At 38.7% G+C, this 27,851-nt stretch overlaps 1 protein-coding gene across 2 annotated transcripts; it reads right to left on the bottom strand.

Annotated features, from left to right (window-relative positions):
* Window positions 1-334: 334 nt before the first annotated feature.
* On the bottom strand, window positions 335-26,240 carry rhbdf1b (rhomboid 5 homolog 1b (Drosophila)). 2 transcript variants are annotated; one of them, XM_053511026.1, is made up of 18 exons: window positions 26,033-26,240; window positions 12,035-12,176; window positions 11,568-11,710; window positions 8,255-8,468; window positions 7,098-7,298; window positions 6,718-6,840; window positions 5,163-5,326; window positions 4,625-4,876; window positions 3,312-3,423; window positions 3,152-3,226; window positions 2,891-3,052; window positions 2,447-2,547; window positions 2,304-2,367; window positions 2,028-2,116; window positions 1,856-1,931; window positions 1,543-1,643; window positions 1,226-1,379; window positions 335-1,129 (listed from the first exon to the last, which is right to left on the bottom strand). In XM_053511026.1, exons 2-18 carry the CDS (start codon window positions 12,146-12,148, stop codon window positions 710-712), a joined length of 2,565 nt encoding a protein of 854 aa, XP_053367001.1. In that variant the 5' UTR covers window positions 12,149-12,176; window positions 26,033-26,240; the 3' UTR covers window positions 335-709. The 2 variants fall into 2 exon arrangements, with proteins under 2 accessions (XP_053367001.1, XP_053367002.1); XM_053511027.1 differs by lacking the exon at window positions 26,033-26,240 and adding an exon at window positions 12,270-12,381.
* Between the last annotated feature and the right edge of the window lie 1,611 nt (window positions 26,241-27,851).

Here is a 27,851-nt window from a genome sequence, read left to right as displayed (position 1 = left end):
AGACGGTGGGCCGTGAAGGTGGAACCCTATTAATGCACTGATGCGTTTTCTGTAGACCGGAGCTCATCCCTCAGCCTGTGGCGGAAAACAAGGGCGATCCCAACGCACAAACCTCCCCCGTTAATCGCTGAATAAAGAACTGCTTTCAGGTCAGCACAATAACAAACATTGTGGCAAACAATCATCCAGACAAAATAATCCTTGTAGATGGAATGTGTAATAGATAATTACATTAGGTAATCACGCACCAAAAATGGGTTTCTGAACATGATTCTGATCACGATATCCACCTTCTTTACAAACAGAAAATAAATATGACTCACAGAGAATTACATTTACTCTTATTGTACTGTGTATTACAAGGGTAGCTAAAACACTACCAAACAATCACCACTCAAGTAGCGGTGAACATATTACAGGTTAAGAACAAAAGTGCTCAGAGTTAATGGAACACAGATATGGCAGCAGTTGGTATTGATCAACAAGGCACTAGAGGCAGTTAGATCACCTCTCCTCCCCAGGGAGAACGTTTCTCTGAGACTATAAAATGAATACCTTCACTGAGTGCATGTAAAAAGTACAGAATAATACAGACTCTAAAAGAGCAAATAATATCAGTTAGAGACAGAGGACTGGAAACCCTTTCACAATTCTCTTCTTTTTTTTTCTCTGGATTTCCTCCTCTCTCTCTCTCTCTCTCTCTAAGGCCTCAGTGGAGGTGAGCGTTGAGGTCATATTTCTCACAGAACTTGTCTGTCAGAGGGATGCAGGTAAGCAGCTCGCACCATTCACACTTGACTGAATAAACATAGAAGAGCACCACGAAGCTGGAGAAGATTCCCAGAAAGAGTGCGAGAGAGACCAATATCTGGCAGCGTTTGCGGTACATGTCCATTCGTCCAAAGCTGATGTAAGGTAGAAAAGCGAAGGAGAGGAAGAAGCCTGAGATGAAACCGCAAATGTGGGCGAAGTTGTCAATCCATGGCAGCAGGCCAACGGCAAAAAGGAAGAGAACCACACATAGCAGCTTGACGAAGGCCCGCCATGGCCGTGCTAGGATCTGCCAGCTCTGGAATAGCTCTACAAACAGACAGGCGAGGATGCCGAACTGGGAGCCCGCTGGGCCGACCTATAAAAAAATTAATAAAAATTACTTAGTTAGGTCATTGTGTGCTTAACCAAATTAAATAACACAGATGTTGAAAGTGTATGAGAATGACGGGACCTCGGCTCTGTAAGGAAGAAATATGGCGCTGGCCAGGTTGCCTGTAATACCGCTGAGGATGTAAATGATGGATATTCGTAGCCACCCTCCTAGTTTTTCCAAATCCCTCAGAATTGTCATTTGGAAGCACACAGACACCAGACAGTGCAAAATCCTTGTTAAAAAAAAGATTTTTAAATAATTATATTAATTATAAACTTATAAAATTATATGAATTATAACTTAAGCTTCAGCATAAGTTATCATTCATAGATGCATTACAAAACATTAAAGGCAATTGAGAAGGTGATATTTTTCGAAGCAGATGTTCCACTGACCCAGCATGCAGGAAGAGAGACAGCCACAGGCGATAGAACTGATCTGGTATCTCTGGGTTGAGGAAAGGCAGCAGGCCACACACATCATCCATGCAGTGCACCTGATGAAAGGCATGTTTTAGAGAACTGCCACTTGAACCTCCACCTAGTGGTGGACCAACTATGTTCAACAAGTTCAACAGGACTGCAGCTTTGTACACCCCCTGCTGGCTATGTCGAGTGTGAGCTGTTATATGTTTACAAAACAAGTATAGCATTAAGCTGCGTTGCTAACACTCTCATAGCAGTAGCAGTAGGAGGCAGGGAAATGTACCTGGGAGCAAAGTGTGGCTTCTTCATGAAAATAGCCCTTCATGAAGTCACAGTACTCTCTGGATGTGATTTCACACCTGGAAAAATAAATAAATTTTAAAAAAGCATTTTATGCACGGAAGGGATTTAAAGGGTGGCTAAAAAAGTCGTGTAGTCATGTAGCTCACCCTTACCTTCCTTTGGTTCCAATGCAGCATGGTCGGCCTGTGATCACACAGTCTATGTGTGGCAGGTTCGTGTGGTTTCCACTGCTGGTACAGATCTAAAAGAAGACAGGACATTTCTGTAACCACAATGAATTCTGATCAACGCATATTAAAAAAATACAGGTTGCAGGGGCATAACGTTTATTCCGAATAATAGAGCAAACCATATCACAAATCATTTCCAAATAAAATAAAAATAAAGCGTACTACAATCACAGGTCCTTAGGACTGAGTCATACTTACTGGCCACTTGGTGATGTCATCAGGCCATTCATGAGGTGAGACAGAAGCTGGCTCCAGACAAGTCCTGATGTCAGTTCACAAAGCCATCAGTCACATGCCTGAATCATTCTACCACTTCATTAATAAAGCTTATAACACATTACCTTGGGTCTTGGTGACAAACTGAGCCATAGTTGCGCAATTTGCCATCGAGATATGGAGCACTTGAGTGCTGAGGCCACTTTACCCAGAGAGCCAATGTACTCTGCCAATGTAGACAGAAAGACTTATGAGCTACTACATAATATTAATAGGCTACATTAATCATAAACTGTGACAATACATTATAATGAAATACTGTAGGTATTGTGAGGACTTTCTGTTTTGACTTGTTTTACATCACCGTGTTAAACACTACATATTTGTAGACATTAAATAAAAGTATAAATAAATGTAGGTTATAGCAGGCATTACAATATTCTGTTTGTCATGAAATTTACATAGTGAAATATTCTCCTATCGCATGCCCCAAAAACACTGTGTAAATCTAAGCCTTATGTATTCGCACAGCCACATCGCACAGTGAGGGAGTAAATAATGGCACTGACTGAACACTCTTCCTGAGAGGTCTGCACGCAGCCTGATTGGTCATTTCGGACACAGCAGGCTGAGTGGCGCTCCTTCTCCTTTTTCTCCTGGATTAGGTCATGCACCTGCTGGTCTTGGCGCATGCATGGTGAGAATTTGGCTCCTAAATGAATCAGCGCCACCTGTCAGCCAAGATGGGATAGTGTAGTTAATTAGTTTGTTCCACACGACTAAGCAAGCATTGGATCATTAGTGAAGAGAAGATGGTCATGGCAACCTACTGAGTTTGGTCCAACCCAGAAGTTCTCTTGTTGCACATATTTGACATTTTCATAAATGCCTTTATTTCTTAAAACCTGGAACATGAAAAAAAGCAAGTCATAAATCATATATGTAATCAAAGTAAAAGAAACTGAAATGCACAAAGCAGGCATGACTTACAGAATCAACAGTTTCATGTTGGGAAAAGCCAATAGGTGCAATACCATAGATCGAAACTGACAGGATGGTAATTAGTAAGTGTACAAATGTTATCCAATATGTGAAGAAAGGCCTACAGGATGAAATAAAAGCAAAATCTGTTAGATATTTATTAGTATCCAAATATCTATAAAAATATATAAATAGATAAAAAGGTATAATACAGGGGTTGTACAATGAAACTAAATCACTGGCTAATTTAGTGTTGGAAGTTTCATGCCCAAGTTTGACCAGCCTGGTGGCCAATCTTCATTGATTTATATTTACATTATATACAAATTATACATTATACTGTATATATATATATATATATATATATATATATATATATATATATATATATATATATATATATATATAAGACATATATAATGCACACAACATTATGGGTGACATGTCAGAGTTCAAAAGAGGACAAATTGTTCGTGCACGTCTTGTTGGCACATCTGTGACCAAGACAGCAAGTCTTTGTGATGTATCAAGAGCCACGGTACCCAGGGTAATATCAGCATATCACCAAGAAGGACGAACCACATCCAACAGGAGGAACTGTGGACGCAAGAGGAAGCTGTCTGAAAGGGATATCTGGGTGTTGACCCAAATTGTATCCAAAAAACATAAAACCACAGCTGGCCAACTCACTGCAGAATTAAATGTGTCCTGTTGCCACCAAAACTGTTTGTTGGGAGCTCCACAGGGTTAATGTACAACGAGCTGGTATAGCCGATGCTAATATCATGACATTCCCTAGGCCCAATACTTGTGCTAGATGGGCGCGTCACTGCCAAGGACTACCGGACCATTCTGGAGGACCATGTGCACCTAATGGTTCAAACATTGTATCCTGAAGGCGGTGCCATGTATCAGGATGATAATGCACCAATACACACAGCAAGACTGGTGACAGAGTGATTTGATGAACATGAAAGTGAAGTTGAACATCTTCCATGGCCTGCACAGTCACCAGATCTAAATATTATTGAGGCACTTTGGGGTGTTTTGGAGGAGCGAGTCAAGAAACGATTCCCTCCACCAGCATCAGGTTACAGACCTGGCTACTATTCTGCAAGAAGAATGGCTCAAAATCCCTCTGGACACTGTGCAGGACTTGATTCTGTCATTCCCAAGACGAATTGATGCTGTATTGGCTGCAAAAGGAGGCCGTACACCATACTAATAAATTATTGTGGTCTAAAACCGGGCATTTCAGTTTCATTGTCCAACCCCTGTATGTAACTTAGTGTATTTTATTAAAATGTTAAAAAAGTACTAGCCTGTGGTTGTTCATGTCTTCTATCTGTCTCTTCACATAGCTGTCAATGCGCTTGCGGTACGTGCGGTTGGTCAGCCGTCCTACAATTCCTAAGCCATAAGGGCGTTTGTCACGAGCAAATAGCTTTGTTACGGGCACAGTGATGCGCTGACCCCGTCTCTGGCCACTCACACTCACAACTTCCTGGCGTAAGCGCACTTTAGGTTGGACAAGAGATCCATCTCTCCCTTTTCTCCAGCCCCTCTCAAGTGGCCTACAGAGACAGCGATGAGAAGAAAATACACTTGCGGTCCATACATGGAAAACATTCAGTCCCCAGTAATATTGTGATGTCATGGTTAAGTCTAAAGTTTACTACATTGCTCATTTAGTAAGTGTTTAGATTCTTAGACTTGTTTGTCTCTGTTTAATGGTGACAGTGTTACTATGAATAAACTTTATACATATGCAAACACCAGGTCAGGAGTGTGCATGTGTGCGTGCATGCGTGCGTGTGTGTGTGTGTGTGTTTTGTTTGGATGAGGGAGATGGGGACTCACAGCATTAGGTGACTTCTTTCTAACTCAGGCTTTCCCAGCGGGCTGCCTGTTAAGCCTGTCTCACAGGGCACTTTGTTTGCATCATCCTCACGAATTGCAGCCTCAGAGGGCGACTCAAACACATCGTCTGCATATGTAGATAATTCCTCATGTACGAGTCCATCCTACACACACACAAACAGCTTTACTACACAGCTCTGCTACCAGGTTACCATAATGTATGAGAACACAGTACTCTTAAAAGCCCAGTAAAGTAAACATCAATAAGTAGCTTTTGATATTTAGTGTGGCTTCTGAGATCAGTGTGCTACGCACATTAAAATGTGTTCTTTATTTCAGGAAACTAGGTGATTGCTTAACAATTTGAAATATGGTACACACAGAGTACACCCTATAGCTTTACCAACAAAACTATACAACTATATAACAAAATTAAAAAAATTAAAAATAACAAATAAATAAACTTTGTGTTGTATTAAGGAATATACATAGTGACTTTTGGTGGTTCTTTGCTGAGTGCCTTTTTCCTGCTTGTGACTCTAACGTGACATTAAAAAGCAATGTTTGATAAGAAGCAGGGAAATGTCATTGCTTTTTTTTTTTTTAGCATAAAGAAGATTTTTGCCTTTCATGTAAATAGTACCGACAAAGAAGGTAAAATAAAGTTCTGATTTCAGGATCTTGAAGTGATTAACCATCCTACTTAGGCTTTTTCTCGCTTAGTGACCGAGCAATTTTAGCACAGAGGTTTTTGTGTGGTACCAGTATGATGCAGGTCTGTACTATTTATAAAGCTTTGGATTTTTTTTTTTATTAGAAGTGATGAATCAGCAGTCAGACCCACACAAAGTGTAATCTTATGTTATTTTTGTCACTTTAAGCAAGCCCCATATTCTGAGAAAAAGTATAAAGAGTGTGGAAACAGTGGTGGGTAGACGCCACTGCCAGTCATTAGGACATCTAAAAAAAATCATCCAGTTCTAACAAGGAAAAAAATTATGTTTTATAGCCTTTAACTATTATTGAGGTGGTACAGTGACATAGTGGTTAGCACACTGTGGCCTGGCACCTTCAGGTTGGAGTTTCAAATCTGGTCTGTGTGCATGGAGTTTGCGTGTTCTTCCCGTGCTTGTTGGGTGTACTCCAGTGTTCCCGTACAGTCTAGTGACTAATGTTGTAGTGTATGATTGGATGTGTTTGTGTGTGCATTTATAGGTTGCAAGAGGTTGGGATCCTTAGCGATATAACAAAGACCACTGGCCTGAGGCCATAGATCACTGCAGCCAACATCAGTCAACAATGACTCTTTAAGAATAGAATAGAATAAGTTTTATTACATTGTGGACATGTTTATCAATAAGCTAGTATGTAATATTTAATCATTACATATTTACATAATTAGATCATTATTCATATTACTTTTTTAAACATTTGATACAACAGTTTTAGTGTTTGTTTTAGTTTATTTTTCGAGTGTTTTTGCATTGAATGGCCAGTGGAGGGCAGTGTTGGCAGGGAACTCGAACATAGATCAGGAAGAACATCAGTAGCTCACCCTTGTAAAAAAGGAGGTGTCCAGTTCATCTAGGAATTCTCCTGTGTCATCGTCCATGTAGCTGTTTACAGCAAAGCTGCGTCTGTATAATCGACGCCCTGTGCCATCTTTATTGGAACGACCCTGAAAGCACCATCAATGTTATCACCACTACCTTATAATCTTCACCACACAAATGATCATTATTATCTTCAAATATAACAAAAGCAAACACGCCTTAAAATGCAAATATGTTTGTATAGGTGAGTTCATTTGTTTCCTCCCTAAAATGTTTTATTGGTTATTATCTGAGCAATGTAGTAGAGAGATTCTTAAAAGTTTTGAAGCTCAGCCTAATCCTCACTGTGTATTTGAGACACAGGGTCAGCTCTGGCTCTGACCTTCATAAGAGCTGCGGCTGCTCTAAAGCCCATTCTGGCCACAGATTCTCTCTTGCGCCTGCGCGGCAACCGGTTAAAGCCAGAACGGGAACTGGTGAGAGAGCACAGGGAGACGGCTCCAGGGGTAAGAGAAGTACCGGTGAAAGCATCCACATCATCTATGTTACGAAACGCTCGGCCTCGTGCCAATGGATCCACAATCTACAAGAGAAGAGGTCATCAGTGTCAAGAAACTGCACATGTTTGTGTGTGTGTGTGTGTGTGTGTATATTTTCCATCTTATACCATAATTTTACGTGAGGTTCTGAGACTTTCCAATTTACTTACATTAAAACATTAAGTGACTTTTTGTAGTTGTATTTATGTATTTGACAATGTATTTATGCTACAGTATGTCAGAGCCATAAGTCAAGCGAGGTTCACTGGAAAAATGGCAACACTCCCAAAAGTGTTTAAAATTCAGGCTAACTGAAGCTTTTAATACATGTTTTATAAATGTCTTTGGGAAATGCATCGAGATACACTGTAGATTTTTGTTATGTACTGTATATACCTTTTGAGTAAAGTGTGTTTTATTTTGATGTTCGTCAGAGTTTTCTAAAAATGTTTGACAACATCATGACAGTAGTGATGGAGTTACGTATACTTGCACATCTTTAATAAAGAGTATAATTAATATAGATACTATAGAGTTTAGATGTTTGGTATTTAATGTCAGATCGCCAACATAATTTGATCAAAACCTTATGTCAATAAATGTCATAAAATGCATTAATTCATTCATCTTTTTTTAATCTCAATTGTAGTTACAGAGAATCCAAAGTCTATATTGGAAAAACTGGGAGTGAGGCAAGAAAACACGAATGGATCACAAGACATCATAAAGACACACATTCACACACACACTCATTCCTAAGGGCAATTTAGTATAGCCATTCCGCCTACCAGAATTTTTTTTTTAAGTGGTAAGAAAATGGAGAGACACATCTCAGTATATCTGAATGTGTGAAAAATGATTATTTGTGCAAATGTGCGAGAGTTATTTACAGTTTGTGTGCACTAAGCATGACACTATAACAGCTACACAAGAAGAAATTCCTGTATGTCACTAGATGTACAAAAAAATATACAGTACCTAGCAATAATAAGCATCTGACCTTCTGCATGCCGTGGTGTGCTGGAGGGACGTAAAGAGGCGGCGGAGTCTCTGTGCTTGTTATGGAGATGTTGTCCTGGCTGGGCAGGTCCATCTCCCGGAGCACCTGTGGCTTTAACTTGCCATAGCGCTGGTTGCAGTGGCGCAGGCTCTTCCTCTGCCATTTCAGAGTGGTGTCGATGTCCTTACTGACCCCAAACCAGTCTGCAGTGCCCCTGGATAGTGAGCACAGCCCAACAGCAATGTAAGGACTACAGTGGAACACTTACATGGTATTTACTTCCCTTCATGCTAATGATCAGGAATTTATGCTGCTTCATCTGTTATAAAAACAAACCAAAACACTCTTCACTAGTCAAGCACTTGCCATTAAAACTGATCTGAAATATTTTTTAATTTTGTGAGTTTTTGCAAGTCAAACCATGGTTATAAAAACTGAATTATAACCATTACAAACAAAAATGTTAGTCCAAAAACTGTACATGAATGATTTTATTCTATTTACGTTGACTAACCTGTCTCAGACTCTCTCTCTCTCTCTGTCTCTCTCTCTCTCTGTTTATTGTGTGAGTAAATTGGAAAGAGTGGGAGGATGTAGGGAGTGTTTAGAGTAAAGGACACTCAGTAATAACAGGCTGTATGTTATTACAGAGTCCAGCTGGAGAAGGCCTTTTAGGGAAAAATGTAGGGGTGGAGATGAGAGTCAAGTTCATTGTTGTCCGCCCTGAGGCATATTCTCAGACTTATGTGATTATCAGAGCAGGTATGCATTAAATCAGGTACTGTTGCATGGACAAACATCAAGCATGACATCATATGGTTTATATTTATAGAATATTAAACCACATGCACCCCATTCTTTATAAAAGTTACACAAAAATGCATGAAGGGAATTTTGTCTAGAAGTTTTAGTATTCAATTAGGCAGGCATGCGAATCGTTAGCCTTTTCCACAAACACATGAAAAAGAAAGATGATGAAAGGGGGATATAGAGTCAAGCAAAATAGGTTCAGTGCTGCAATCAAAGCTCTATGGTTTAACTCCATTATAGTAACATCGTTTCAATTAGTGGTTACAGTAATAATCCTGCCCTGTTAATATGCTTTGTGTGCCAGCTAGGTGAAGCCCATGCACAAGAGCAATCTAATAAATAAAAAACAAACAAATAAAGGGATAAATACTTCATGCACAGAGTGTACAAAGTACACTGTAATGTAAAAAGTAAAAAAATAAAACAAAGGGGGCTTCATTGAGGCTTCCTTCCACTAACCTTTGTGTTTGTATTTGCCAGTCCCTGAAATGTCATGCCTAAGGTCATACTGAACGCATGATGGCCTAGCTCAGACTGTCATCAACCCAAGGACATTACAAAGACTGCCACAATTTGAACAGCTCTGGCAGTGAGACATGTCTTGTGTGGTGTACTTTAACGATGAGTGATTTCTCAGATTTAATCTCACTGCTAGCTACCCCGTCTTGTGTAAATACTGAACCTGAAATGATTTTAGCTATTCAGTACCTACTGTATGCATAGCTTTACTGACAGTAGGTCTGCTATGACAGAGAGGACTTAAGGCAATTAGAGCAGCAGTCTGGACATGTTAATACTGATACAATGAATCAGGCATCAGCATTTAAACAGGTTTAACTAATTTCTTAAAAGTGTGTGTCTGCCATATTAATGGAAATCACTAGGGAGCAAATATTATCACGATACCTAAATGTCAATGTGTATTGCAATTCTGTTAGTATCATGATTTTATAAATATGATGATATGATAACATATAGCAACATTTCATCACCTCAAATGCAAATATACACAAATAAATAAATAAATACTGTAGTCAGTGTGGCGATACATAAATTGGCAGAGAAAACAATCACAGTTCATAACTGAATAATTTTTCCCACCATCTCTAGTAAGGATGTACATTAGTAAGACATGGCAATCTCATCCAGGTTATCCTTTCTTTTTCATATCTTTGAAGACAGACAGACCACACGCTCTGGGACCAGTAGATAATTAATCTACAATCCTGTCAAAGCCCACTGAGGCAGAGGTAAGCTATGAAGACATCTGGTTTTTTTAACCCTGTTTCCAAGTCATCTGCATTAAGAGATTCAAAACCTTTAGATGGCAGTGCAAAAAAATCTCCATTCATGAAGGTAGCATAGTTTTTTATTATCATAATCCACCTGTTAAAACATTATTCATATAGGCAAATGTGTAATGATGCTTCAAATGGGGTACAGCGGTGGAACTATAGTAACTATTATAATAGTGGTACTAATTTATAGCACTGTAATGGTGAGAAAAAAAAACTTCCCAACTTCTATAGATCATAGGCCACGCTTTGAGGATGAAAACAATGTGTAAGAAAGAGCGAAGTGCTTACATAACTCAGAGCCTGCCTGGTCTGGCACAGCTGTATTCTGTGCTGCTATATATTTACATGTCTCATGGTTCTAACAAAGATTAATTCATTTTCCATGAAACATACCAAACAGCAGAGCTAAAAATACAGCCCAGTGAACACATGGTGATCTGGACTACATCTTTCAGTGAGCCATGTGTGAGTGAGAAACACAATGAGCATGAAAGGGGTGACAGGCTATCAGTTGTGACTAGAGAGTGTGTGACCCTTCTCAAAGCACTACAGTACCTGAGAACAATATGGGGTAGCGACTGGCGCCTGGTGGCCTCCAGCTGAGACGAGCACTGGCCATTAACCAACACTGTGCTCATCTGCTCAAAGTGTACCCTCTTCCCTGAAGGGCTGAAAACATGACCCAGCAAGAGAAAGAGAAATGGACGAAAAAAACAAGCAAAAGAGGGAAAAGAAAATAGTTGAGAGGTTAGAAGATAGAAGTTATAGAAAGAAAGCAGAAGTTAAACGTTAAATGGTTACAATAAGAACGTTAAAGAAGTCAAAATATTTTAGAAAGATTGGTCAGCGTCAAGGAAAAAGATGTTTTCTGCAGCAAAATAAAAGAAAGTCAGCAAGAAAGTGAATGCTACAACAGATGGTAACATGTGCAGTACAGATGGGATTTAATGTGTAATCTAATCGCAGTTGTAATAATGCAAGTAGTATCTGGTCATAAAAAGAGATAACAGGGTGTTAAAATATTGTTTATTACATATCGGGCTTATGTTAACCTCACAAATAAATAAAACAAACAATATAAAAAAACAAACACAAAACATGCTCTTCCTGCTCTTTCCTGACTGTAGATTTAACTGACTGGAGTGTTTTTGTAGCTCAAATGTTATACCCTGTGAAAAAAAAATGCAGAATCCACTATATCGTACCTTTTGATGGTCTGTGAAAGCGAGGGTTTGCGTAATACCGAGGGTCTTCGAGAGGCGTAGGGGTCCACTATCGGGTATCTGAGTGGGATGTTCTCTGTGGGCACACTGGCACTGCGCAGGTACAGGCTGTTACGTGCCCATGGCTGGAAAGTGGGAACAGCACACAAATTTTCCACACTAAATTGTGATAGACTGAATAAATTTTATATTGGAGAAAAAATACATCTTGGGTTTGGGCTGCTGTGTGTAAACTCACTCAGGAATTTTTTTTTGTCACATTTAATTAAAAATAGCTGACTTATATTGCAGTGCAAGTTACCAGTGTGTAAAGCTTTGTTCATGTCAGTAATGAATAACGAATCCTCTCTACGCGGGTGAGTGTATGTGTGTGTTGTATATATTAATCACCTTAGTATATTGAAGAAAAAGAACTGAGTCTAAAAGCCTTCAGTTTCATTTCTCAGTACCTGTATGAAGCTGTTCAGCTCCTCGCTGGGACCCTGTGTGCTGGGGCTTTCCTGATAATGCCATGGTGGCTTCTTCCGCTGCTGACCGCTGTTCTCCTCATCAGCTTCAGCCATGCTCAATGCCCCTCCCCTCGTCTGCCAGCTGGAGGTGGAGAGCAACAGGAAAACACTCAGCGTACATGCAAAGCACTCACAGTATGCACAAATACTGTGTGGTTGACCAACACACACTCACACACACACATCACAGGACTATGAGGAGTTATGTCCTAATCCCTATTTCCATCTGGTAGTAGGATGACAGCATGTCCTCACTGCACATACAGCTGTGTGTTCTTCCTCTCACTCTAAGGACTGATTGTCTGATTTACTGCTGATCTCATTTTCACCTCTCTGAAGGGAAAAAAAAATTATACACCATATATCAATATATTAATGTTGCAAACATCAAGTAAACAGGTGCAAGTTTATGCAGTAAAACTTATAAGAACAAAAGAAGACAATTTTGGTTTCTCTCTTCACTTCCACTAGAGGGTACTGACATATCATTAATCCATACAGATATGTCATTACCTGGTTTTTATAGAATTACATCCATTTGTAGGTAACAACAACAATAAGGCTGCCATATAAATTTTGCATTGACTTACTTATAAAGCACTGGCTTGAATAATATTTGTTCCTAGCTTTATATTTTCCTTTTTTTCCCCTTTAACTCCTCATTGAGCTATAGACTTTTTGCAGACAAGCAACTACCATGACGTCAATCACAATAGCATATGACAGAAGTACCATTCCCTTACAATAGTCGCTAGATTTTTTTTGATTACATCCGAGGTGTATTTTAGACCAAAAAAAACAAAAACAAAGTAGCATAGTAGCATTAGCCTATTTATTTAACATGTCGGTGATATTATGAAATGAGGTGAGTCTCCTCGAGGGGGCTCACAAACCAAGGTTCTGTATGTACTGGAACTTGCGAAGACCGGTCTGAAACAAGACCCATACTTTAAGCCTCTGGGGATGATTATGAATGTAGTTAAAGCTCAGAGCCTACCAAATTTCACACAAGTAATTTATATTATTACGTGGAAAACAGCCTTTTTCTGTACACAAGCAAGTAAGTAAACTTAACGCATACAAAAGCCTTAATGCCTACCAGTATTTTCCACTGCATACAGTACACAAAAACTACCTCAAGACGTTAAAATGATGTTACTGGTAATTAATACTGACATTCCACGCCTTTTAATTAAAAGCTAACTAACAGTTTTGCAGTTGAATCCCACATAGATCTAAATACCAAGCTAGTATGCTATGTAGCGTGTACAATCCCTAATTCCACACACCAAGTAGTGCCCTAAGGGGTTAAAGAGAGGTTTGGAATTCAATAGCTAGTTAGTTTTGTAGCTTAAAGTGGCTTTCACAGTTCACAAGTGGGCAGGACTATGGCAGGCAGATGTCATGACTTCAGCTGCAAAAGTGCCACATACCTAGTCTAAAATCTTGTCTAAGAAGAGGAATAGTTGTAGCGTGATTATGATTTTCCTCCCAAGCTCTGTGTGCCAAAAAACGATGAATCACAATCACATGCACAGCCGTCATGTAGGAGTAAGTGAAATATTTATCAAAGTGAAAACAATAAAGCCTTGGTTGATTGACACATCCACGGTGCAGTTGAAGAACAATATGTTAACAATTCATTATGATACTTTTTTTTTTTTTGTACATTTTTGCTCCATGTCAGGTTCTCACCATTTTTGAGAAAGCCCATTGACATATCAGAATAGCACAACAGACCCAAGGCTCATTCTGCGAGCACCATAATGAACAAAAGAGCATTTCATAAAATGCCAGACACAGCATGTAATGGCCACTCAGTCTCTCCTGTCCTATTCAATAGGCCAAAAATTGCATTTGTACTGTATGAGTAATGAAAGACACATTCAGACAACAGTCACTGTCACACAAAGCACGATAAATGGCCAGATGGAGATTTCTTCCATCCAGCAAAAATGGTAATTGACACATCTAGAGTATTCATTTTCGAAAAAATGGGTCTTCCAGTCCTTCTCAGAGATGTTCAGAGGCGATCGAAAACCATCTTCAAAAAAATGTATATAATAGTGTTATTTATATTGTTGTAATCATTCAGACATGCGCTTTGAAATTCAAACGAACGGTCTGGCGAGGAAATGGGAGGGAAAAACTGCATGATTCGTACTATTGTTACTGGAACTATTGTCTTGACTTTTAATGACTTGGTCCAAAACCCGAACGTCCAAGTGATTCAGCCAAAGCCAACATACCATGTGCTATTCAACACCAACTGGTTTACCATCCAGTCTTCCTGACTACCGCAAGCTATTTCAAGTCTTTCGGATAATGGTCCATGGAACTAGCCACAGTGAAGGATGGGACAGCATAAAATGTCATCTTACCAGCTCTGGTTTGATGCAAATGTATATTTTTAAAGACATACTTTTAAAGTTAAAACAAACCAAACTTTTTTTTTTTTCAAGGAAAAACAAAACTTGAAATAGCATCCCTCGGCAACAATCTCACCCACATCCTACTGAAAACCACATTTCCCCACAAAGAAACATAGTGCTTTAGGGAATGACCTTTTCTTGATTGTGACTATAAATAACTGACAAAGGTAACTTATTTCCAAGCATACTTTCTTTTTGTAAAGTAATATATAATAATAATTTGCCTCTGCACTTGTTGGTGGATCTCTGATCTCTTATTTCTTCGTCCTTTGTACAGAGTCTTTTTTGCACAAATAAAAATGTAATTTACCCAGTGTTAGTACTGTAATAGTATCTGATGACAATATACTTTCTACTTTTTCTGATCGGATCCACTGATATTCTTACATTCCATTGTTACTGGCCAACACAAGAACATACGAGACAAGAACATATGAGAGAAAATAAGGTGTTTTCCTCAGTCGATTTGGTTGATTTCTCAGAACCAAATTTTTCAAAACAACTCTTATAAACTTCATGTCACCCTGACTCTTATGCACATAATAAAAGCAATTTCACATTCATTTAAACACATTGCAAATGCGTTCTTACGTCAATGCAAATGATTATGTACAACTGTCCTGCTGTTATCAGTTGCTTATGTTAATCAAAATGTACCCAAAACTTCAAAGCGTTAAAACATTATATACCATATTACATGCAAAATGGTTGCACCAGCTGTCATAATCTGTCACATATATTTTTTGGACATTTTTTGAAAGCTGCTCTCAGGTGAATCTTGACTCCAGCAAAAAACAGGTTTGTTTAAACCATCAACTAATGATGAACCAGTTCTCTAAAATTCATGGCTGCCATGGATGCAGTATGTGAGGATGTTATAACAGACTTCTACAGAGTGTGAATAAGACGTTCCAAAATATTCTTTCAGTGATGTATTGTGATGTGGAAGAGAATCTGTGGCCTGACAGACAGGAAATTCAGGAGTTGCAGCAAAATAACAGCACACAAGCTACTGGGGTACTCTCCGCATGGGCTGCCAGTCCATTGCAAGGCACCAACACACACTACGGGGATTTTGGAAACGCCAATTAGCCTAATCTACATGTCTTAGGACTGTGGGAGGACACCGGAGCCACCAGAGGAAACCTACCCTAGAGCCAGGAGGTTTGAGGTCACAGTGCTAACCACTATGCTACCATGCCACCTGGTGTAAAACAGTCTCCTCTTTTTCTTTTCTGTACAGCAATAACAAAACCTGTTAGAGAATTACAGTACAATCAGTAAAAAGCATAAAAGTGAATCCTGTTCATCCTCTTACAATTAATCTTAGACACACAGTATTGTGTAAGTTTGTACTTTATTTTGATAGATGCTGTACAGACAAATACTGTGTCTATTTTCCACAGCCATATTTATATATAGTTTTGATTTGAAAATACTTGCACTTCTATACTAATAAGATGACTAAGCATTTTTATTACCTTGTTCGTAAACAATAAGACATATGTTCAACATAACTTTTGAGAGATAAACTATATACTGTATTTTGTTACATGCTTTTGCAGATGATCCATTGCAGGTATTACTGTATGTTTTTACTAATTACGTTGAGAAATGCACTTACAGTTTTTCAAATGTTATGTATAATTCGAGAAATGCCCCAAAGCCACTGAGAAAGAAACAACACTTCCTCTTGGATTTAACACCATGCAGTTGACCTGCTCTGTATAACGTCAAATGCATATGAGATCTTTGACATCAGTTTCCTTTAAATCATCTGGATGCACTAGTGCATACTCCATAATAATCCCTCCGTCATAATATTGGCTTGCTTTCTGTCATGATGTTTGACCCTCGCTCTTGATAGAGGAGCTCTATGTTGTTTTGTAATGCAGGCCAGCGTGTTTACTAAGGCCAGATGTTGTGGTGAGATGTTGGGTCTGTGTGTTTAAATGGGAATTTAGGGAGCGTTAGAGCAGATGTCCTTGATTTCTGGACAGTGATAGATGACTTCACTTGGCAAGTACTTCCTTCCTGTGAGCAGTGTCCACCTCTGTGTTTTTCCCTATTAGGCTGAACAGTGACCAACACCAAAAGGAAAATGCCCTGTATACACCAGGCAGTCATAACCGCTAATATTGAGTAGGTCCCCCTTTTGCCACCAAAAAAAGCCCTAACCTATTGAGGCATGGACGCCACTAGACCTCTGAAGGTATGCTGTGGTATCTGGCATTAAGTCATCAGTTGCAGATTCTTCAAGTCCTGTAAGTTGCGAGATGGGGGTTCTATGGATCAGAAATTTTTACCAGCACATCCTACAGATGCTCTTACATTAAAAACACTTAACTGAGTCGGAACTGAGGATTCAATTCATGCGCTATGACAGATACTCTATATTTATGCATAAACTTACTGCCACCTTTAATAGAAACATATGCACTCCTAATCATTGATGCAATTATCAAATAAATCAAATGAGGCAAAAACACAGTGCATAAAATAATGCACATACTGTTTGGTTAATTCAGTTACATCAAAATTCACATCAAACATCAGAATGAGGATAAAATGCACTCAATGACTTGATGAGACAGGATGTCAGTGTAGTGTGAATTGCCAAATTCATTTAAATTGAAAGGAAGTCTACAGTAACTTTAATAACCACCCCTTAAAAAAGATGTGCTCTTTTCTGTGAGAATGCGTTGCTCGTTTGAGGCTGTGAACCATTGAATTACCTATCTTATCAGTTTCACACCTGACCACAATGCATTGCAAAAAGACATGCTATACAAAAGGGTTACAGTAATTTCTGCTGATATATAAAAGGAGCACAATGCTTTGCAATTTGTTAAGCTATTGAGCTGTAAGTTATGTTATTTTCATAATTTTAAATTTTCTTAAATTATAATAATATTCTAATAAGTAATTCAGATTAAATAGAAATGTATTGATTCTGCTATATTACTGCGCATGCCTGTAATTTGGGAAGTTATATTTGAAAAATTATATCTCACCTAGCTGAACGCAGCTGTTTCAAGATTATTTATACAACCTACTAAGTCCTTCTTTATAAATGAATTGACTTCTGACAATTAAAATATATAAATGAAAACCACCTGAAAAGTGAAAATAAAAACGATATATGAAAATGCCCAGCTTCTGATACTTATAATAACAGATTTGGCTGCAAGTTGAGCTACTTGTAAAAAAAAAAAAAAAAAACTTTGTGTGCCTTAAGGATCCAATAAAGTGGGCGCTGAAATAGATTTTCATCTGCTTGTTAGTCTGGGCACACAGCCTGGCAGTGTGCTGTACACACATGCTAGGAACTGCCTCACATACTTTAACACAGGCAAAGTTGTTCTAGACCATTTCATCCCTTTTTCTTCCGGCCTACTGATAGTGAGACTGAGAAAATTGGTCAATTTGTTCTTTTCCTGATGCTTGATTCTGTCTGTCTGCTGATAGCATTCGATTATCACACCAGTTTTGTTTGACAAACGCACACTGACTAAATACTGTAAGGTCAAAAAGAACAAAGGCTGCACGATTTGACTATAAAAATCACAATGAGATTATTTTTACACATTTTAAGATGGAAATTTAAACCGCAATATTTAACTATTAAATGTACTGTACCATTCTGTATTTCGACGTATTTGTCTAGGCTAACAACAAATAATTGAAAAAATGATCTTATTCAAAGGAAGTTTGTCAATATTTATTTATCACTTCAAAAGAATTTAGTCTAATCAACAAATACTTAAATAATTGACAATACAACAATAAGTGATGACCTCCGTATTGCGATATCTAATTTTAGGCAGTATTTTGTGACAGTAATAACCCCTGATAATATTACCTCCTTCCTAATCAGCTGTAATATGATTCTTCTAAAACCGCATAGATGCACTGAGTTAAAAGAACTATATGATGAAACATGAGAAACATAGGCAATATATTAATACTGCTAGACCCAGAGGCATTGAGAGGTGTCATGGCAAACCTCCAGGTCCATCTTCTCACTTGCTGACAAGTGTCCCATTGTTTCACTGGATAGCAGCCACTTCTCGGTTGGAGGAAGCTGTGAGGAGTGTCTGAATCGTATGCCTAAACAACATGTGATCTCCATTTAAATACTTTCCAGCACAATGGCTGCCTGGAGCACTCAGCGTTAAAGAGGACACACTGTGTGGGCTATCTGTACTTGATTGTGGGATATTAGCCACCCAGAACTGTTCACTGTATGAAAACGCCAGCTGTCTGAATTTGGATACTTGCTTCAGCCTAAAGAGAAACCCTAGCTCCACACATCCACAGGAATGAAATGTGCTGCAAAAAAGATTTTTTTTTTGTTTGTTGTGATTTTGCTCTTAAGACCAGAAGGTAAAATGAGGTGGATATATCTGTTTTTCAATGAACCTTAAATAGCAAAGAGATCTTCAGGAGACAGACAGAGTCAGTCAACCGTAGCCAAAACAATAAGCTGGTACCCGCATGCTAAAGCTGCTAACTCTGAAAGCTAGGGTACCATCAGATGATTTTTTTTTCACTCAGATATAGAGACGTTATGGTTCACTTCCTCATATAGCATCACAACTAACATATTACATGTATAACCTTACTTTTATGAAAATAACAGCCATAGTTGAATAAATAGATGATGGTAGAGTGTGTATATATTTTTTTAAATATTGAAATGAAACTAGATCTGGATTATTATTGCATTTTAGCACTGGAGGAACAAAAAAATGTGGAAGCCTTAAATTAGAGCATAAGCAATGGATTCAAATCATTAAGGCATAGCAGCCTACTGTAACATATGTCATCATAAAAACAAAGCAAAACACCTCTTCCTCTGCCACAAATAAATGAGCTGTGGGTCACATGCCCTTTAAATATCCATTAACAATCAGGCTTCCAGTTCTTTTCTTTGACTGAATGCCACAGACAAGCCCAAACACATGCTGTGAAAATCAATTTCATCCATTAATCCACTGGTTCATTCGACTGCTCATTTATTCTTCCATCTTCAGCAGCCATTCCATCCTGGTTAGAGGGATGGAATGGATGCACACTTCACACACACACACACACACACACACACACACACATACACACACACACGCACCTTCATGATTGAGCTGTCAGCTAATCCTTTACAATAAATAAAAAATCATGTCTCTCCTAGTGTTTAGTGGGTGGAAATAAATATTTTTTAGTCTGAATGTCCGTCATGGTGAGTTTAGCGGAGGAAGCAGGTTCACATCAGAAGAGAACAGACAGCCCTTCCATCTTTAGGACTGCAGATGGGCTAAGCCTATGTCTTTGTGAAGCTATTTAAGTTCTGTGGAGTGTTTCACAGTATTGTCTGGGAAAGAGCTCCTTCCACAATGGAGCTCTTTATGAAGCATCTTCAAGCTGTGAACTTCACTTCCTCTGCTGGCTTGCACTGTATACAAATACATTTTTAATTGAGCACAGATGCAGCCCTGATGAAAGAGGGAATTGCCATTTAAAAAAAAGAATATTCCACATAAGTATGCTAATTAATAACTTTGGAAGGTAAGTCCCAATATTTTATGTGCCAAATGAGTGGACCATAGACTCAGTTTTCCCCCTTAAAAGGGGGCATGTTAAAATTTTTCAGCATACAAGAAAAATTATATATTTAAAAAACACTGTTCTGCAAATGTAAACGTGTTACATCAGTTCATTTGTACTTGCGGTGCAAGCAAAAATTGACACCCCAACTTGTGATTTGCGTGGAAGAAGTGAAGAGTGCAGTGATTAGTTTTTTGCGGTCTGAGGGTGTACCGGGTGCTGAAACAACTCGCAGAAGAGCATAAAAAGAAGTTTGCATATCTGCAAACAAAATTTGGACCAATACTCTAAGGAAGGTGGAAGTTTCTTAAAAAGAATCATTACTGGTGACAAGACATGGATTCATCACTACGAGCCTGAGAGTAAATGGCAAAGTACGCAAATATAAAAGTATACAGTTTTCTGGGATTCTCAAGGGCCAGTATTGGAACATTATTATGGAAAAGGTTCAACAATAACAGTGCTCGTTACAGCGAGATGCTTATTGAAGAGCTGAAAATTTAAACGGATTAAATGCAGAAGCCTGCTATCCAAGGGTCTTATGATCTTGCATAACGATGCACATCCGCTCACTTCTGCCAACACTCTGCAAAAACTTTAGATTTAAGGTATTACAGCATCCTCCCTATAGTCTTAATCTTACTCCACCAGACTTTTCCCTGTTTGGTCCCCTAAAAACAGCCCTACAAGGACAAACATTCACTCTTGATGAAGAAGTGAAAACAGTGGTGCATTCCCCATTTTTAATGAGGGAATACAAAAGCTTGTTGACAGATGGACAATGTGTAGCGAAAAGCAAGGTGATTTCGTCAGAAAATTGTGTATTTGTCATTTCTAAAAGCTCATTAAAATAAATTCTACAGCCAGAGTGTGGATAATTCATTAGAAATAAATACTGATAATGAAGCTTGTTAGAACTGGCCTTTTCTGTAAATGTTGACCTGAAGCAAAGGTTGGGTTTCACCAGTAAACCTGCCTTTTTATCCACTGTGTTTACACTTTCTACCAGTCAGGTGAAAGAGCAGCAGCACATTCAGAAGATTAGCTGCTGACTCAGCGTGTGTCTTGTCAGAACTGTCAGAACTGCTATTTCACTGCAATCTTTTGAAATAGCAACCTGTCAAACAGCTTCCCAAACATCAAGAACACAGAACCTTGCTTCAGATAAAGCTTTGAATCAGCATTTTAGGAATTTCTGTCAGTGGTTAATAAATTTATTTAAACTAAAAATGCAATTAAACTAAATTCTTGCACAGACATCATGCACAGAGTGTCTTTTTAAACTCATCATGGATAATCAAAATCCATGTTTATTAGTAATATCTTAATTCATGTTGATGTCTTACTTCATCCACTGCCAGACAATCACCATATGGGGATAATCAATTTCTCCCAAACCAGTGGGGTGAATGTGGTGTTCCGCATGCTGTCTGTATGTGTGTGTGTGTGTGCATGAGTGTATAAATGTGCTTCTTTCCACATGGGATCAGCGACTGCTCCAAAAAATATCCTCAAATAATCAACGTTTGATTTACAGCACTGTTAGAAACATGTCAAGACTTGTCAGGGTTCTCCCTCTTCTCTTTCTGAAGCTGAAAGAGACAAAGCTGGCATACAGTGCAGGACCATCTCACCCACCACAGTCCCGGAAAAAAGAAGTATTACAGAAGTTACCGCCCAGTAGTTGGTGGTGTGTGAATGTGTGGGTATGAAAATGTGTAAAAAAAAAAATGTTAAAAAAGTGTGAGGGGGATTAAAAACCAAACAAGGCAGACTGACATTAAAGGGGGGCAAAAATATATAGAGAGAAAGAGAGAAAGAGAGAGAGAGAGAGAGAGAGAGAGAGAGAGAGAGAGAGAGAGAGAGAAATAGCCAAGAACAAAAATGTGGCATTAAGTGAAATTAAAGAATGCTGCAGAATACCCACATAACCATTTTAATTCCCCCATTCTGGCATTCTTACGTGTTACTTTTTTCTACTAGTTTTAATAACTCCGCTCATCACTTTTTTTAATGCATGACTAATAGCATGATACAATGTTCCACCCAATGGTAAGACTGTAAACAGTTGAAACATTTTATTAAGGTTTTTACAGCGTACTTTCTGAAGCTAGCCTTTATTTCGGTTAAGCATTCAAAAACAGTCACGCTGTCGTCGTGGTGTGGAGGATAATGAAAGAGACTGCTTGGGGGGAAAAAATGCACGCAATGCCATGGAAACACTGTTGCAGAGCTACCTATTGAGTGACTATGTGGCCTGGCATAAAACATAAGCCAGACTACACCCACATAAAGGAGTGAGCAATCACAAAACAGTCTTTTCTCTGCTCTGTTCAGAAGCTTTTCTAACGCTTATACTACTATGTCTTCTGATTTGAACGTTTCACAACTATGGGTATCCGATGTGCAGGATGGGTCTGAACTAGTCCTGCATAACTTTAAGTACTGCAAAAGAACTTTGACACATTTTCAGACGGATGCTCTTGTTCACTGTGCAATGATTTGTGATTATGTTTAAATGTATTCTGGCATCACTCGTATGTTTCTTCTAAGTTGCAATTTAGAGAATTAACTGACTATGATTGATGCAGACACTATGGATCATAACCACTATGTTTTTACTAAAGAAAATAAGAAGGGACTATGTAAATGCAGCGGTTTTATTCAGAGAATTACCAGAATGAAGTAGGAAGATGCTGCACTGGTAGTAACCCAATATTCTGTGCAACCACAAATGGAGGTAGTGGTGTGAGAACACTCAGAGGAGACAGACAGTCCCTAAAAAAAGTCATAATAAAACACTTATTCCCATAAAACTGTAACTGTTTTATATGAGACAAGTCAATTCATCAAACACAAAGAAATCAGACTATGCACTGGGTAAAAAAATTGGACTCCAATTTATGATACGTTTATAGACATTTCACTAAATCCCTCATACAAAACGTGCTAACAGAGTTAAGGAGAAAATGCGTCTAGAATAACTACTGCAAATTAATCTAATAAATAAGATTCTAGAGGTAACGTGTGTCAAATAACGAAACGAAAAGCAGATCAGCGTGTTGCGTATGTGTTACGGCTGAATTAAGATGGATGTCATCATCTCATTTGGAAGAAAGTATTAAGCTGTGAAAGGTGAAGTGCAGAAGTAAAGCAACACATGAAGGCAGCTTGTCGTGGGAGCAGGGACTGAAGACGAATTCCACATGACACTCAACGTTCAAATTCTTCAGCCGGAACTTTATATAAAAAGAGAGTGGATATATCAATAAGAACGCATTTACATTTTGCCAAGCTGCATTCTGATCTGCCTTCTGCACATCTGCCCACAAGATGTTATTTTCGGGTGGGCATTTAATTTTGTAAATGTATTCCATGCACATTCCAAGTGATTTAAAATAAAAAATAGACATTAATCCTTTTCCGCACACTCCCAAAAGAAACATTCCACCTGTCCCTACCTCTCTGAGTAACTCGTCCCTGGAAACCTCTTCAAGTTATCTGGCCAATGCCATCAGTCACAGAGGCACAGTGCTACAGCTCTACAGTATATGATATAATGGTATGTCTTCCATGTGCACCAAAATATAAACATGTCTTACACTATCAAGTCTACAGTATGCATATAGTGTTTGAACACCCAAGCAAAGCTACTGCATCTGAACCATAATTAACAAGAACACACATACATCCATGTGAGTGTCACTTCTGGGCTTCCAGTTAGTGGGAATCTTATGAGTGTATCCTCCCTACTGATAAGGAGAGAGAGGTGACAGGTTGTGCACAGCAAGTGATTTGCTATAGTCAGTAATTTACACCTGACCCAAAAAAATGGTACTGTAGTAAGTGCACAGCTAAAAGGTACAGTAGGTGTCCTGGGTTTCTGAGTTTTCCAATAAAAAAAAATTTGGACTAACATTGGGAATTTATATTCTGATGATGATGCCAACGCCATCTGTGGCTGGGAGTCAAGAGTGGAATTAGCTGTGCTTTCTGGGTGGTAGAGATGTCACACAACACAGTAACACTAACACACACTAGTGCAGACTAAAATCTGTGAGCTCATATTTGGAGATAATGGCAGATAGTGCTTTCATCCAAGTGTGATACGTCCATGCAGACCATGCAGCATGAGCAGCAGTTTGAAAAAATTCAGTTGGCTGGTAACTCCTGTATGAGAGGAAGCACGTGCTAGCCTTCACCCTGCCCAGTTGGTAGGTGTATAATGGGGAGTGCTGGCTGGTGGGTGGAAATTGGAAGGTGAACAAACTGAGGACTAAAAAATATGGAAAAAAAGTGGTTGTACCAAAAGCGCAAATTAATGTATTTTGTTCTGAAATAGTGAGCAAAAAGTAAGCAAAAAATATTAAGGAATATATTTAGCAGGTAACATCAAATGAGAGTTTCATAAAACTAGATCATGCCTCATTGCTTTTACTAGGTTCTATTTATCATTACACATATTGCCATGTAAAACAATCTTTCACAGTACTGTACCTCTCCTCCTCCTCGAGGTGGTTCCTTCTCAAGTACTTTTATACCTTCAGATATCTTCAGTATTTGTTTAACCTACGGCTTAACATGCATATGGAGCCTTTTTTAAGGGAACTCATGGCACAAGATGCAGGACACCCTGAATGGGGAGCCAAACCATCACGGTGATGTCTTCCATATTCTAAAACACACCCAATAATATTTGTAACCACCAATCAGCCTTCTTCGGGCTGTGAGACAAAACCAAAAAAAATGAAAACACAGAAAGCATGGGGATAACATGCAAACTCCACAAACACTGAGCCACTGGGTTATATTTCTAGCCTAATGGTATTGCCGTATTATTTTGACAGACTCTACAATAGTATATTGTGCGTTGCTGATTACTGTGGTGTATTGCTCTGAGAATGCCAGAGAATGGGAAAATTCCTAAGGAGAAATGTAGTCAAGGCAAATAGACTGTTATGAGTATTAATTCACTCACTCACTCATTCATTCACGCATTCATTCTCTATACCACTTATCCTGTATAGGGTTGCAGGAGGCCTCTCAGTGTACTCATGTCACGGTGTGCCATCCATCACAGGGCCCACATACACACTACAGGCAATATGTAAGAGAAAACCAGAGTACTCAAATTAAACCCACCAAGGACAGAGAGAACTTTCACACTCCAGACACGGGGCAGGAGTCGAACCCTTGACCTCGGAGGTGCAAGGCCACAGTGCTAACATCTCAAAATATCGCCCGTATTAATTCAATCCGAATAAATCACTCACTCACTCATCATCTACAGTATACCACTTTATCCTGTATTTAGGGGGGGAATGGAGCCCATCCCATGAGGCTTAGGGTTCAAGGCAGGGTACAATTCATGCCAATTCATCGCAGGACACACACACACACACACACAGTACGGGCAATTTGGGAACAACAATTAGCCTAATCTGCATGTCTTTGGACTGTGGGAGGAAACCCACCAAGCATGGCGAGAACATTCAAACTCCATGCACACAAAAACAGGAATCGGAACTGGACCCTGGAGGTGCAAGGCAACAGTGCTAACCACTACACCACCGTGCTGACCAAATAAATATATTTATTTTATATATACAACAAGGAAGGAAACAAACTCAAAATAAATATGGTCAGAACAAAAAACTTCCTGAATGCAATAAATAGGTTGGATAAATAATAAGAAAATGCGAAGACAGTGATAAAGAGAAAGAGATGTAATGTAAAATTTGTATTTTATATATTGTGATAAAGCATCTCTCATGAGCAGCACTGAGACTGTGATCAAGATATCTATATATATTGTATCAGCTGGAAGAAACTCTGCATGCACAGCGCTGTACAGCAGGATCAGACTGAGTGTTCTGTAAGTCATGCACAGTACAGTACTTACTTTCTCTGACTCTTCAGCTCTCGGGTCACCGCGGTGTGGACGTTAGACCGCTGGGAAACAAACGCCTCAAGGCTTTCAGTCTTCACTAAAACCGATATCTTCTTTATTCCGAACGCGTTCAGGAAGCGAGAGCGGGGTTATTATGTCCCCGTGTGCACATCTCGGCTGGGCGGTGAGCTGCACAGACCGTGGGCTGAATGGGATTCAGTCTGACTAAACCGCTCCACAAACACCGGCGTGGGCGGAGCCACATCAAACGTCCTCACGTCACAACTCACACGCGCCGTCCGCGAGCGCAAACACGCGACCGCACAAATTACAAGTTTTTCTCGTCTCGAAGTAAACAACTCACCGCCCAGCGGAAATGTGAATAGCAAACAGCATTAGTCAAAAGTTCACACACAAGTTTGGATTTATTGTCTACACTGTAGAACAATACTTTGCCCCCACCCCCCCACCCCATTAAAAAAAACTATGAAATAACACATATGGAACAGTCAGTTGTTATTTTAAGACATGAGGGTCAATAGTTCTTGCAAGAACAGGATTGCCAAGTGCATTTGCAAAACCCATGAAGCACCATGATGAAGATGTCTCTCATAAAGACCACCAGCCTCGAAATTCTCAGATTAGAGCTGTTATAAAGACTTAACAGAGCATAAGTAGCACTCACATCTCAATATTAACTGGAGATTATTGCTGAAGAAATGTTTTGGATTTCTTCAGCATTGTTTTACAATGTAGAAAGAAATAAAAATCAGGAAAGACCATGGAATTAGAAGGTGTGTCCAAACTTTTCACTTGTTGTATCAGAAAAGGTTGTGGAGCGAGAGTTTGCTAAAAACGGGAAACAAAAGTAAATCAATAGGAACATAAAACATCTCACCTCAATGATCAAAGTGAATTATTCTTTTATGGTGTTTACATAGACTACTAAAGATACACCTCATCTAGTTTATCAGCTAACAACCTCTTCAAGAAACACTTCAAGTCACTTCCGGGAAAGATAACTACAAGACATCCATATATGAAAATGACTCATCATAAAGGGGGAAAAAACTGTCAGTCGGTTAGTTTCAAGTTATGTTTTAATGTCCATGTTTCATATAGTCAAGCAATGTTTCCATGTTTATTAATAAGGCAACACATCTAACAAGAAGGAAGAGGACCAACACAAGTAAAGGGGAGAAAACTTTCCAGGGTATACTAGTGTACAGTAGCTACACAACTTTAAATATATCATAATATATATTTTCATGAATTGTCTGAGCTAAATTGTCCCCAGGTGTGAAAGTGTGTGTCCATGGTGTCCTGCATTAAGCTGCCAACCCATTCATAACTATCTATTATCTATACTCTTTAAACAATTGATAGAGCATTAGTTGAATGCTTAATTATAAAAACAAGAAATAAAGAAGAGCTAGCAACATACTGTAATAAAAGAAAAGAGAAACATTTAATAACATTATCAGATAAATCTCAAATCAAATGTCTTCTTTAGAATTTTAGAATTTTAAACTGAACTTTAACTGAAGTATAAACTGAGGGTGATATTGGGTTATGTATGCATTATCGCACAAGCTAAAGTGTGGTTATACCGAATATTAGAATGGCTTTGATTTACTCCATAACTAATCACAGCTCTGTTACCATGCTATTACTTGTGCAATACTTTTTTTATGCAACATTCCAATTAACAATAAATTAATCGACATTTAAAACACAAATGTTTTGTTTAGTTTTTGTTTTGTGCTTTTGTTTTTTTAATTATTTTTAAGTAATAAGTTATATTCATGAAAAATGTATCATTTGTCGTGTC

The sequence above is a fragment of the Clarias gariepinus genome, chromosome 14 (genome assembly GCF_024256425.1).
Source record: "Clarias gariepinus isolate MV-2021 ecotype Netherlands chromosome 14, CGAR_prim_01v2, whole genome shotgun sequence".
NCBI lineage: Eukaryota > Metazoa > Chordata > Actinopteri > Siluriformes > Clariidae > Clarias > Clarias gariepinus.
This window is presented reverse-complemented; position numbering and strand designations above follow the sequence as displayed.

Excerpts from the sequence above, each read along its gene's own strand:
- rhbdf1b (XM_053511026.1), bottom strand. The coding sequence starts at position 12,148 with ATGGCTGAAGCTGATGAGGAGAACAGCGGTCAGCAGCGGAAGAAGCCA. Across the intron at positions 11,711-12,034 it reads AGCTGAACAGCTTCATACAG|CCATGGGCACGTAACAGCCT; the intron begins GTACTGAGAAAT and ends CCCACTTTCCAG. Across the intron at positions 3,227-3,311 it reads AACATGAAACTGTTGATTCT|GTTTTAAGAAATAAAGGCAT; the intron begins GTAAGTCATGCC and ends TTCATGTTCCAG.